At 33.5% G+C, this 13,833-nt stretch overlaps 1 protein-coding gene across 2 annotated transcripts; it reads left to right on the top strand.

Moving 5' to 3' along the window:
- Window positions 1-10,716: 10,716 nt before the first annotated feature.
- Window positions 10,717-12,889, top strand: LOC106669449 (dnaJ homolog subfamily A member 1). Of its 2 annotated transcripts, XM_014398938.2 has the most exons (2): window positions 10,717-12,454; window positions 12,569-12,889. In XM_014398938.2, exons 1-2 carry the CDS (start codon window positions 11,566-11,568, stop codon window positions 12,769-12,771), a joined length of 1,092 nt encoding a protein of 363 aa, XP_014254424.1. In that variant the 5' UTR covers window positions 10,717-11,565; the 3' UTR covers window positions 12,772-12,889. The 2 variants fall into 2 exon arrangements, with proteins under 2 accessions (XP_014254424.1, XP_014254423.1); XM_014398937.2 differs by having other exon boundaries at window positions 10,720-12,889.
- The last annotated feature ends 944 nt before the right edge of the window (window positions 12,890-13,833 follow it).

Raw genomic sequence — 13,833 nt, 5'->3', positions numbered from 1 at the left:
CTCCACGTATTAAACAGGTGTGCCCCTCAGGCAGAGTTGAGGGGGGCTATGGGCCCTCCTCAATCTGCAAAAGTCGTCACATACTGTTTTTGATGTGGAGAATGTTATTATTATTACTATTGCGACTACGTATCGAGATGACCTTAAGGGAATCGTTGTGAGCAGTATAGTTGGATTTCTACCCGTTTTTTGGCACTAAATTGATCTTTCTTGTATAGAAAATTTTTTCTAAATTTTATGTTTGTATCAATTAAAGTTCGATTGAAACTAAAGAAAAACAAATGAAAATTTTATCTACTGGTACAAGAAAATTTTTGTACCTTTTAACTATTCTAACATAGTTTTGTGGTATGTAAAGCACATAACGTTTTATTTTTGGAACAACGGTTCCATTAAAATTCATATTTCATTCTTTACAAGCAGACAGTATAGAACCAAGATTCGGCTGCTGGGGCAATAATAAAATATTAATACTAACATGCTCACTAACCTGACTGCCAGCAGAGAGAGTTGATTTACCATTTGTAAATCCCCCCTGGGAAAAGAAAAAATTAAATTAAAATGAGAGAATATAAGACGAGGTACATATAAAAAAATAGGTGTAATATAAATAAAATTTACCCTCTGAAGGCAACAATCCTCACTTTAAAACAGCAATGATGAAGCAGCTACTCTGCACACTGTTCAACACTCGCAACATCTTAATGCACTGTGTAAATAACACTTTTTGAAAATGTAGGAATAAGATATAAATACAGCACAACACCACCTAGAAAACAAAAACACAAAATATATAAAGCCTACAATATATGAAATATAGTTTGCACAGAAAAATTCTATTAAATATAATTATAATTTACAAAAATGGAGCAATATGACTTGTACAAATGCTAAATAGATTTTCCATATCAACAATTTTAAAAATCTTATATAATTTTTGTTTTAACCGTCAATGGCAATAGATTTTTTGTCACCCAATAAAATGTATATTTTTAAGAGCGCAAAGACTACAAAACATACAATACTATACATGTGCTGTTTATTATTGTACAACGAACTTGTTTTAAAATAAAATAAAGAAGTTTGACTTAATCATCAATTAAGTCTTGCTTTCGTTTTGGGTCCAAGAATCAGTTCTGACGATGGGTTTATGGAAAGTGCAGAGTGATTGAAGGAAACAGCACCATTATCTTTTCTTTTTTTTTTTGTTATCAATCATTGAAATAATTTGTTCAAATTCAAAAGATAGATAGATGTATTAGTCTGGGTGCATATTCTATTATTATTTTACTACACTCTTTAATTGCTTGTTTTTAAATATTGGTAAGTTCCGAAAATGGGATGTCCCTGCCTTAGCAAACCCTGTTTTAATAAATCAATCAATAAATTAGAACATCCATAAACGTTAATTTTCCTGAATATTTGGATATCGTGGGATGTGGAGTGGTGTGATGTAGATTAAAAAAACAAAAAACATTTTCATAATGATGCCAATATTTTGATCTGTATTTAAATAATCTTCAGGGCTCAAAGTGTGTGTTTTCTGTGTACATGTGTCATGGTTATGTGTCGGGTAGAAAGTGTGGGTGTGTATTAATTTTATCCTTTAATGCATATATGAAAAGCAGTGATAATTGACCATTATGACACATGACCTTCGGCTCAATATGCACTGTTCTAACCACTTGCGCTATCGTGACTTCGTGAGGTCGATAGCTCATGTGGTTAAGGCAGCGGCATATTGAGACGAAGGTCATGAGTTAGAATCCCGCTCATGACACTAGCTTTTCATCTCAACCAAGACCTAAGATAAAAAGTATAATTAATTGAAATATTTGTACTTTTTTAGTGTCGCAAGAGGGATTTGAACCCTCGACCTTGAGCTCAATACACCACTGCTCTAACATGGTGATGACCAATCTGGACTTCATGAGTTGATAATACGTGGTTAGAGCAGCAGCATATTCAGTCAAAGGTTTTGGGTTAGAATCCCGCTTGTGATATTAACTTTTTATCTCAACCAAGACCATAGATAAAAAATATAATTAAGTGAACTAATTTTTTTTCTTTTTCCTCTTGAAAAAATATTGGATTTGTTGGTCACCGAGAATGAAATTTTACTAATCGCTAGGTGAACCGAAGAGGTTGGACCAACTTGCTGTGTTGCATAATACATACATAGTACATCCAACAAATCAATTTTTTAAACTGGCGATTGATAAATTATTTCATTAACGATTTCTCTTCGATTTCAACGGAAAAGTTTTATTAATGTAAAATTACATTTCGAAATAAAAGCTCACCGTGAAGTAGACAAGTCTCGAACGCCAGTTGCAACCTGAATCGCCCATGGGAATAGCGGGAAACGAACAGTGATTGAAGGACCTTTCCGTAAAATAAAAAAATATTTCATTCCTCAAAATCCTTTCAAAAATAATAGTGCAAACAAATTAACGAATATTTAAGAATTAATTAACTATTTTTAAAATGAAATAATTATTCAAATTCTAAACGGGGAATCGTCCGTATATCAAATCACTGCCAGCTTGACAAAGAATCTCCTGAGAGTACAAAATTATGTTTAAATTTTTAAAAACCTCGGGAGTAATTAGAAAAAACTTACTAACAAAATTTAGTTTATATTATTTTTAAACATTTTCCAATGTTTAAATTAATTTGTGAAAGATTTGTAAAATTAATTATCTAGTGGTGGGGGGACTTGGAAGTAAATTCGCGCCATTCGCCCTCTTTCTCTCCTGGCGGCCATCGGTTCAACATCACATTTTCTTCATCGTAAAAGGTATTTTTAATTTTTGAGATTTATTAAGTTTATAAAAGTCTGGGTTTGTGTTTTTTTAATGAATTATATTGGGAACAGTCAATTGATCAGTTTTCAGTTATTATATAATTCGAATACTGATTTATTTTGGGTCAAGGATCAAAAGCTTTTCGGCTACTGGCTCCTCGAGTCGGCTCAACGGTTAAATGTAAAAGTTTCATTTAAACCCCCAATTTTTTGTCTTTTCTCTTGATTTATTAAGAAAAATCTGTTAGACTTTATTGTTGTAATATTATTTAACAAGTAGGCTGATATTCTATTCGCATCAAACGAACGAATACTCAAACCCAAGAGTCATCTTTTAGTTATCAATTAATTATTCCAGATTCAATTAATCAAACTACAGATCTAAAAGTTGATATTATAAATTAAATCTGTCCGACATCCTGATGATGAACCGTTAGCTGGTTTTGAATCGTGATGTATAACTTATTTATAATAGAAGTAAAAATTGCAATAGTCTTGAGATTTTTATAATCCTCTATCCTACTTCACAACTTTTCAAGGTTGACGTGGCGAATCCCCGGCCGGCAAAAAAAAGGGAAGAAAAAAAAAACAACATGGCGGATGGTTGGCCGGCAAAGTAAAAAAAAAATCTCCCTTATAATTAAAACCTATTGCAGCTAAATTAAAAAAAAAAAAAAAAGTAAAATGTTTGAAAATAATATAAACCGAATATTGCATTTTTTTAAATTGCAATTTAAATTTAAATTTTTGTTGCAAAAATAATGCAAGTTTTGAAATTCCAAATAATAAATAAATAACACACATAAATAACAAATAAATAAATTCCAAGTTCCAAACTGCTCAAAAATAAATATGGATATTTGTAATTTATTTATTTTTATTTTATTTAAATTACCCGATATATTCTTTTTAGTCGAATAAAACAAAATAGAAAACACAAACTAAAAACAATCAAATGTTAACCTTAATTTTTAATAACGGATTTACCTTTTTCTTTTTTTTTTCTTTTTAATAGGTGAAAAACATAAACGGTTATCATCGCCTTTGTACTACCAGTGGTATTGGTTTTATTCAAATAATTATCTCTTCTTTTTCCATGCTATGATTTCCAGAACTGAGCTCCCACAGAAGAAGGGGGATGACGACGGCACCCCCTCCCGTCGTTAATAAAAACCCAAACCCACTAGAACATAAAAAAATGGATATTTCTGAATTCACCTCTCTCATAAATTCAGTTGCCTCTGAGTAACAAATGAACATTGTTCAAAATACCTAAAAGACTTAAAAGTCAATTATCATCTCCTATTTCCTTAATAACATCACCGTCGGTTGTATCATCTACAAAAAAGAGCAATATCGCCTCAGAGTCGATTGTTTCCAACAAAAAAGATTAGGCAAATTGTCGACAGTTATTGGAAAACCAACTACTCAGAAAATGGAAATTATAGGGGCCAACTGAATTCTTAAATAATTTTAAAACTTACGATAATCGATCATTATCTTTGTCATTTTATGGTCACTATGTACTAGCCAAATTGTTTATTTAAAAAATATTTATTTTTATTTTACATCTATACATACATTACATAATTAATTACAGATGCATAAAACAAATTATAATTAATTTTCACAGAGTGTGCTCATCTGGCTTTGGTAGAGACTAGCATTCTGAGATCGCTTTATTTTTCTCCTCCATTTTATTTAACACAACTAATTATGCACTTAACAAACTTAAGAAAAATATTTCAAAATGTATTGCATTGTAGGAAGTTAAAATGGTTTGCCCAGGTGGGCTCGTTGACACGCTTGGCCATTTTCGTTTGGGTTACTACTACCCAACATCGGCCTCAAGACTCTAGTGTAACCCCAGGAAAACAAGTCCCTGTACCTGGTGGGATTGTTCTCCCAAGTTTTAAGTTACTAAGGCTCGGGATTTTTGAGGGTTTGCTTGCATGCCATGCCAGTAAGACCCTCCGAGCTGACTGCCCATTCTGGCTTAACTCAGGAACAAGTTTCCTAGGAACCCCCACAAACGCATGTTGGTGTACAGATTTTTCCATAAGGTGCCTATAGGTCATATTTGTGTGCCCTGTATGTAATCGACATAGTACGACCTCATGCCTAGAAGTTTGGAAAGATGTTTCCCAAGGTCCAAACAACCAGACTCGATGAACAGAAAAGTGTACATGACCCACCTTTTAATATGATGAACATGTCAATCAATGTCAATATGCCGCTGCCCTAACCACTTGAGTTATTGGCTCATGAAGTCACGATAACTCAAGTGGTTAGAGCAGTGGCATATTGAGACAAAAGGTCATGTGTCATAACAGTCAATTATGCATTAAAGAATAACATTAGTCCATTCCCACACTCCGAACACGACACACAACCTTGACACATCTACACAGAAAACACACACTTTGAGTCCTGAAGATAATCTAAATAAAGATTGAAACGTTAGCACAATAATGAAAATGTTTTTCTAAACCTAAATCACACAAACCGCATCTCACGATCTCCAAATATTCAGTAAAATTAGCGTTTATGGCTGTTCTAATTTATTGATTGATTTATTAAACCTGGGTTTACTCCCCGGCTAAGGCAGGGACATCCCAATTGATTATACCGACCCTCGGGTTGCTGGTGTTTTTGAAAAAAAAAGCCCATTTGTAAGTATGTCGGGTTCCAATGCAGGGCCGCTTATCTTACAGTGATAAGCACCGATGCTGCCACTGACGCCACCCCAAAAACATTATTAAATTGAAATTGAAACGTTGGTGGGCTAGAATTGCACAAAAGCTCAAATGTATAAAGGGCACAGTTGTCAGATAGCCCTTGGAGAATCTGAAGAGGTGAAGGGGGACCATACTCACATGCCTAAGAATAGGCTATGTGAGGTTGACAGATTCTCTGCTATGTCTGGCATAAAAAGTTTAAGCCAAAATCTTGGACGCCACTATAGTTTGTCTTTTAAAGGGATCGATAAAAAAAATTTGCTGGTTCTCATGAGTGAATATAACATTTCACTCAGAGAATTCCTGGCATGGAAAAACTGATGAAGATGAAGCTTTCCTATCATTTTATCAAACTTTCTATAGGAAAAAATGGAAAGAAATAATTACAAACTGTTGGGTTATAAACATGCAAATATGTTGACAAATGACAAAAGAATCAGGGCCCTAGACATTTTAAACATGTTTAAAAAAAAGTGGGACAGAATTTATAACATGATAGATTATTCTAACTCGAGGATATTTGGTGTCATTGATGTTAATGTCCAATGGATCGATGATGTTGTTGAATGATGGGCATCCATTGGGTATCTGAAATTCAAGAAGCAACAGTAATTCCAGGTTTGACGAAGAATATTTCACACTTTTTTCTACTCATACCTGATCATTTATTGTTGAATTACAAGATATAAAAAACATTAACACTTCTATTGAATACCCATTTAAAAATAAGTTAGAAAGTAAAGGAAGTTGTCGTAAAATATATAGTTAACTAATTATTTGGATGTTGCGGTATGGTGTGATGTAGGTTTTAGAAAAACATTTTCTTTATTGTGCCAACATTTCGATCTTTATTGAGATCATCTTCAGGGCTCAAAGAGTTTGTTTTGTCTGTAGATGTGTCATTCTTGTATATCGTGTTGAGAATACACCACACATATATAGTTAACTTTATTCTACTGCAATTTGTGTTAATTATACCAAATTTGAAAAGCAAAGTTCCTTGATAAACTAGGAACTACCAAAGTGCTTCAAACACAGAAATGGGAATACAATAGCAATTAAAGGGTGCAGTAAAATAATAATAGTAATATGCACCCCTACTAATACATCAATCTCTCATTTGAAATTGAACAAATTATATCAAAGATTGATAACAAAAAAAAATTATAATTGAATCTGTTTACTTCAATCACTCTGCACATTACAGAAACTCATTGACAGAACTGATCCTTGAACACACAAATAAAGCATACGATGATATTAAGTCAAATTTTTTATTTTATTTTAAAATAAGCTCTTTGTATAACAATAAAAAGCACAATATTATATGTTTTGTAGCCTTCACAGCTATTACAAATCTACATTTTATTGGTTCACAAAAAATCCATTACCATTGAAGGTTAAAACAAAAATTACATAAGATTTTTATTAAAATATATTTATAAATTATATTATATATTATATTATATATTTTATAAATTATTTATATGGGGATTCTATTTAGTATTTGTACAATAACAAATATTTCTCCATTTTTTGTAAATTATAGTTATATTTTATACAATTTTTCTCTGAACTGATAAAAAAATTGTCTGTGTAATCAATGTTTGATATATTGTAGGCTATATGTATTTTGTGTTTTTGGTTTCTAGGTGGGGTTGTGCTGTATTTACATCTTTTTCCTACATTATCAAAGAGTGCTTTTTCAACTGTGTGTGTTTCGCGACTGTTGAACAGTGTGTAGAGTTAGCTGCTTCATCGTTGCTGTTTTAAGACGAGGATTGTTGCCTTCAGAGGGTAAATGTTATTTATATCACAATCCTTTTTTATATGTACCTCATCTTATATTCTCTCATTTTAATTTAATTTTTTCTTTTCCCAGGGGGGATTTACAAATGGTAAATCAACTCTCTCTGCTGGCAGTCAGGTTAGTGAGCATGTTAGTATTAATATTTTATTATTGCCCCAGCAGACGAATCTTGGTTCCATACTATCTGCTTGAAAAGAATGATATATGAATGTTAATGGAACCGTTGTTCCAAAAATAAAACGTTATGTGCTTTACATACCACAAAACAATGTTAGAATGGTTTAAAGGTACAAAAATTTTCTTGTACCAGTAGATAAAATTTTCATTTGTTTTTCTTTAGTTTCAATCAAACTTTAATTGATACAAACATAAAATTTAGAAGAAAAATTTTATACAAGAAAGATCAATTTAGTGCGAAAAAACGGGTAGAAATCCAACTATACTGCTCACAACGATTCCCTTAAGGTCATCTCGATGCGTAGTCGCAATAGTAATAATAATGACATTCTCCACATCAAAAACAGTGTGACCACTTTTGCAGATTGAGGAGGGCCCATACCCCCCTCAACTCTGCCAGAGGGGCACACCTGTTTAATACGTGGAGACGGTGCGGTTCCTCGGCTTCCTGTGTAGTGAGATGTTATGGTGGGATGCACATATCGACATCGTTGAAGTCCTGACCAGGGAAACACTGTTACTTTCAAAATTTGTACATCAATTCAGGTAAGTCACAGTTGCATTTAATACAATTTTTTTTTTGTATGATCTGTTGAATAACTTTTGTTGTAAACTACATTTTATTTACTATATGCTGTATACAGTCCTGCTTTCTTTTTCAAAGGGTGTTGAGTCAATTTTACATTTTATTTATTTTTTAATTTTCACAAAGTGCTTTTTAAACTGTGCGTTAAGTTGTTTCGCGAGTGTTGAACAGTGTGTAGAGTTAGCTGCTTCATAGTAGTTGTTTTAAGGCAAGGATTGTTGCCTTCAGAGGTATAACAATATTTTTAAATGGAGCTTATCTCAAAGGATAAGGTAATCCCCTACAGCAGGATCGGGCAGTGCGAGCTGAGCTATGAAAGGACGAGGAAGGACTCTCTCAATTTTAGGACTGTTGAAAACATCATGCCTTGAATTTAACTGAATGCGTTCGCGTGTGGTAACTGATTTATTTTCCTCCTTCTTTTTCCCCTTCAGTTTGATTCTGTTTATCCAAATATGAAATTCGCCTTTTGGCTTTTATAATAGGTCTCCCTCCTTTGAGATATTTGCCATTGCCATTACTGTTGGTTATATCAGATAAAACATACGATCTTGATGTCGTTGGAAGTTCTAATGGTGTAAAGGATCTTGATGTCGATGGATAGACTAATGTTGTAAAGAACTCTGTTAATGCCACATTTGGCTTTGGCATCGAGGGGACAGATATCTTATTTGAATCGGATTGGATATCAAAGTACTCGTCCGCTCTGAAGTTTTCCATGATCGAAACTTTTGTATTGGTTATATTATATATTTGATGATTATATTATATATTCTTTGTATCCAATCTCTCCACAAATTAAGGAACGTGGAATTCGAAGGTTTTGCCGTTAGACTGTGAACGTGAAGGGAAAGACGTATTCTAGTAACTCTAGTAATTTTTATAACAATACTTTTAAATGGAGCTTATCTCAAAGGATAAGCTAATCCCCTACAGCAGGATCGGGCAGTGCGAGCTGAGCTACGAAAGGACGAGGAAGGACTCTCTCAATTTTGTTTGAAGACACCTGCTCTTTTTATGTAAATGGCAAGGAGTTAGTTGCATATGTCAAAGATCACATATTTTTTTCAAATCTGAATACATTTATTTTTTTTAAGGTTTTGTTATAATTTATTTGGATCAGGTCCCAATCTTTGTCTTTTCCGTTTAATTAAATTGAGTTTGTGGCACAAATATTTTTGCTTATTTTTATTTTACATTCGCAATGAAACGAGTTTTGCATCGTGTGAAGGGGATTCACCCTAACGCGTAATAAATTTTGGTAGCAAGCGATACTTTCACACGTGCAAATAAAATAGTAATATTATTGAATGTTTTATAATTTAATTATTTATTTACAAATTTAAGAATTATTTCATTAAGAAAATAGTTTTTAATTAGACATTTAGAATATTACCTTGTATTATATTCATTCACTAAAATTTCCATTTATTATTTTTTGTTAGGTTAAAATTTAAACAGTTAAAAATTTTACTTTACATTATATTCATATTCTAAAATTTTCATTTATCATCGGTTGTTAGGGAGTTAAAATTTTATTTTGCATTATATTCATATTTTAAAATTTCCATTCATTTTTTTTGTATATAGTTTGACTAAATTGCAATGGGTAAAAATAGAAAGAAAGCATCTCACAATTATAAAAGTTGCACAAAACATGAATTTCAAGAAGCTATTAGGCAGAGTACAGTAACCACTTTATTAGATTCTATCACGCAAGAGGCTGAAAAATTTTGTGCAGAGGATAATAAAACAGCGTTTTGTGAGGCTATAAGGAACATAGCTCAACAAAAATTTCCTACTTCTTCGGAGGGATTTCAGACTACGGAACCACCCTCATGTAGCAAATCTATGTTGCCTTCCTCTCCGGACATTCATGAAAAAATTATAGAAGACATCAATCTTACTAACTTAAAAATAGCCTTAAACGAATCCTCTTTACAGCCAACANTAAAAGGTACAAAAAATTTCTTCTACCAGTAGATAAAATTTTCATTTGTTTTTCTTTAGTTTCAATCGAACTTTAATTGATACAAACATAAAATTTAGAAAAAAAATTTTATACTGCATTATATGCATATATATATATATATATAATGCTAAAATACAATTAAATATTCTATTCTATATGTATAAAAGTGACAATATAAAACATAGGTTGATACTAAAAGTTATAACAATAAAAAGAAGTAAAATTAAGAAAGCATAAACTGAATATGAAAATTAGCCTACACTAAAGGTTAAAATTCCTACTGTGGCTTAGCATCCAGCCACAAAAGAGGATACAGCTTAAAATGGATCTATAAAGAGTCTAAAACCAGGTGGAACAACATCTCAGGTACATAGAAGGGCCATCCACAAAACTTGCAAAAGAATTACTTGAAGGCAACTGAACCAGGATTCTGGTTGGACTCCTAGCAGGATAGGAGTGCAGACAGAAAAAAACTGTGCAGATACTGCCAGGAAGAGGAGACCACAGAACTCATTTATGTGCAGGTTCAGGTCTTACAACTAGGACAGGCACCCTGAGGATTTATATGACCTCTGCTGTTGAGGAAAAAAAAGGATTAGAGGATCATTTCTTATAATTTGCTAAATTTTTCTGTTAATATCATCTATTCAACTGTAAAGATAACTCATCCCCAATCTTCCGATGTATGATTAACATGTTCCCGTGCGAATTGATTACTAGTCATTTTCTGAGCTGTGGTAAGAAGAGGTCCATGAGCCAGGTGCTGGGCCCTGAGGTTATTTTCATTTCGCTTGCTATTTGAACTAGGTAACTGGGATGGTAGAGTAAGCCAGAAAGCTGTAGTGCCTTGGGAGCACCCCCTGCTTCCTTGTACCCATCATCATTATCCATGAAGATTGCAAATTAAAATTTTCAGTAACAAAACATATGTGTCATTATTTTAATGTGGGTTCACTCTTCACTGATTCATCAAGCAACAAAAAAACAACTTTTAAAAACAAATACTTTTCACCGTTCCCCAATACCTCATATTTTTCAATGTATCTCTTACTGTGAAATTGCTTCACGAACGAATAAACAGGAATTTTTCAGTTAATAGTGAGAGATTTTTGAGTATCTATTTGAATTATTCATCCAGGAAAATAATTCATATGTAATGTCTACAAAATTTTGAAACATATGGTTTGACAACCATACAAAAGTTGGTTTGTATTTTCTACCGGTTTGTGCATCAGTTTTTGTAATAAAAATGCAATAGAAATGGAGGATTTCATCTGTTTTAAGGTATGCCCTTTAAAAATTGTCCATGTAGTAAAAGAATCGACAGCAGAATATCCTTGAATGTTTTCTTTTAAAAATTGACACCGTTTCACCCAAGGAAACTGCAAACTGCCTGATTCTCAAGAAGAAAAAAAACAATAGAGTTTGAAGTGATCATTCTTCGCGTTTGTTAAAAAGCATTTTGTGATATCAACCATGGTGAAAGAGACTACGTACTATGATATTTTGGGTGTGAAGCCAAACTGCACGACAGACGAGCTTAAAAAGGCCTATAGAAAGCTGGCCTTGAAGTATCACCCTGACAAAAATCCAAACGAGGGAGAAAAGTTTAAAATGATTTCACAAGCATATGAAGTATTGTCTACCCCTGAGAAGCGGCAAATTTATGATGAGGGAGGTGAACAAGCTTTAAAAGAAGGAGTTGGAAGAGGTGGATCGACTTTTTCGAACCCGATGGACATCTTTGACATGTTCTTTGGGAACCCGTTTGCCAGTGGTGGGAGACGAAGGGAGAGAAGGGGAAAAAATATCGTCCATCAATTGTCGGTTACGCTCGAAGAACTTTACAACGGAGGCTTGAGAAAGTTTCAAGTCGAGAAGAACGTCATTTGTGAAAAGTGTGAGGGAAGAGGCGGTAAGAAAGGCGCGTTGCAGACCTGCCCCAACTGCAACGGCACTGGTGTCCATGTCCAAGTGCAGCAATTCGGCGCAGGATTGATCCACCAGATTCAGTCCGTCTGCCCCGATTGCAAAGGTGATGGGAAAATAATCAAACCTCAAGACTGCTGTGTTGTTTGCAAAGGAAAAAAAGTCGTACATATGAAAAAAATTATTGAATTTCCCATCGAAAAAGGGATGTACGATGACCAGAAGGTGGTCTTCTCAGGCGAGGGCAACCAAGAACCAGGTCTTGAACCTGGTGATATCGTTATCGTATTGGAAGAAAAAGAGCATTCTATTTTCAAAAGATCAGGCAACGATTTGGTCATGCTCATGAAACTGGATCTCGTCGAAGCTTTATGTGGTTTTCAAAAGGTCATCAAGACATTAGACGGAAGAAATCTCCTTATTACATGCATACCCGGTGAGATAATCAAACATAAAGAATTAAAGTGCATAATGGGCGAAGGGATGCCACAGCACAAAAGCCCTTTTGACAAAGGGCGACTCATTATACAGTTCCATGTCGTCTTTCCAGAACGACTCTCTCCGGAAATCATTCCCAAGTTGGAGAGCTGCCTTCCAAGACGTGTCGAACAGGTCATACCTGACAGTGCTGAAGAGGCGCACATGATAGACATGAACCCTGATGAAGAAGCCATGAAACAGAATTACGGCTTCAGGAATGCCTATGAAGAAGATCCCTCTGGGATGAGAACAGTCCAATGTAACGCCCACTAAATTTGTAATTATAACAAGTTGAAACCCCATTAATGTTGGTTATTTGATATCGGTGAAAATGTAGATTTTCGAAATTGCTTCCAATATTTTCTAATCATCATGACAAGGCGTTGGCTTATTTTAAGCACCTGCGTAGTACTTTTTTTTCTCCTTTTTGTTTCTCTATTTTCTACAATGAAATAAAACCTAACTTGTATTGTAAACTTGAATTTACAATTAAAACAATGTTATAGCTTTTAATTAAAACACATTGTAATTAAAAAAATTATAAGTAAACGTAATGTAGATAAATTATTTACCTATTAAAATTTGTTTAGAATAAAAAGAAAAAGATGAAATATTTATACATTTACACAATAGATAATTAAAAGAATAATATGAAAATATGTTTAAAAGAATGAAAGGTCCAAATAGCCTAGGCTAATTATAGTCGAAACCAAAGGAAAAGTATGAAAGATGTCCTCAGACCTGGGGCTCAGGTACCTAGGTCGCTTCGTCTCCAAACATAAAATAATTGGGTGTCACGCTGTTTATTTCCTTTCCTTTTCAGGAAATGGTGAACCCTCGGGGTGAAATAATAAAATTAAATTAAATTAAAAAAATATATAAAATATGAATGTTCTTTGTATTGCGAATAAACTTGAAAACAAAAAACAAGTTTTCTACAATTAAAAAAAAAAAAAAAAAAAACGGTCAGAAAACAAAATCTCATAAAAGAAAGTAAAAGTTCGAACCTCATCCAGATCTTTTTCCTTCTCATTCGAGGGCAGTAATCCCTTGCACAAGAGAATTTTCCACCCACGACAATAAGAAAAGTAAAGTCCAAAATAATAATTTTAAAAAAGTCCTTTAAAATTATTATTTTATACTTTTTCTTATTGTCGTGGAGTGGACAATTCTGAGGGGTGTCGGTAGTCGCAACGGTTTAGGCGTTGACAAGGCGCTCATCGCTATAAGGTAAAGGTCCCAGGTTCGAATCCAGCGGCCCTGCATTCGAACCCGACATACTTCCAAATAGGCTTTTTTTTTCAAAAACACCGGCACACCGGGGGTTGATAAAAC

Source organism: Cimex lectularius, unplaced genomic scaffold (assembly GCF_000648675.2).
Source record: "Cimex lectularius strain Harlan isolate CLEC.00 unplaced genomic scaffold, Clec_2.1 scaffold202, whole genome shotgun sequence".
Lineage (NCBI taxonomy): Eukaryota > Metazoa > Arthropoda > Insecta > Hemiptera > Cimicidae > Cimex > Cimex lectularius.
This window is presented reverse-complemented; position numbering and strand designations above follow the sequence as displayed.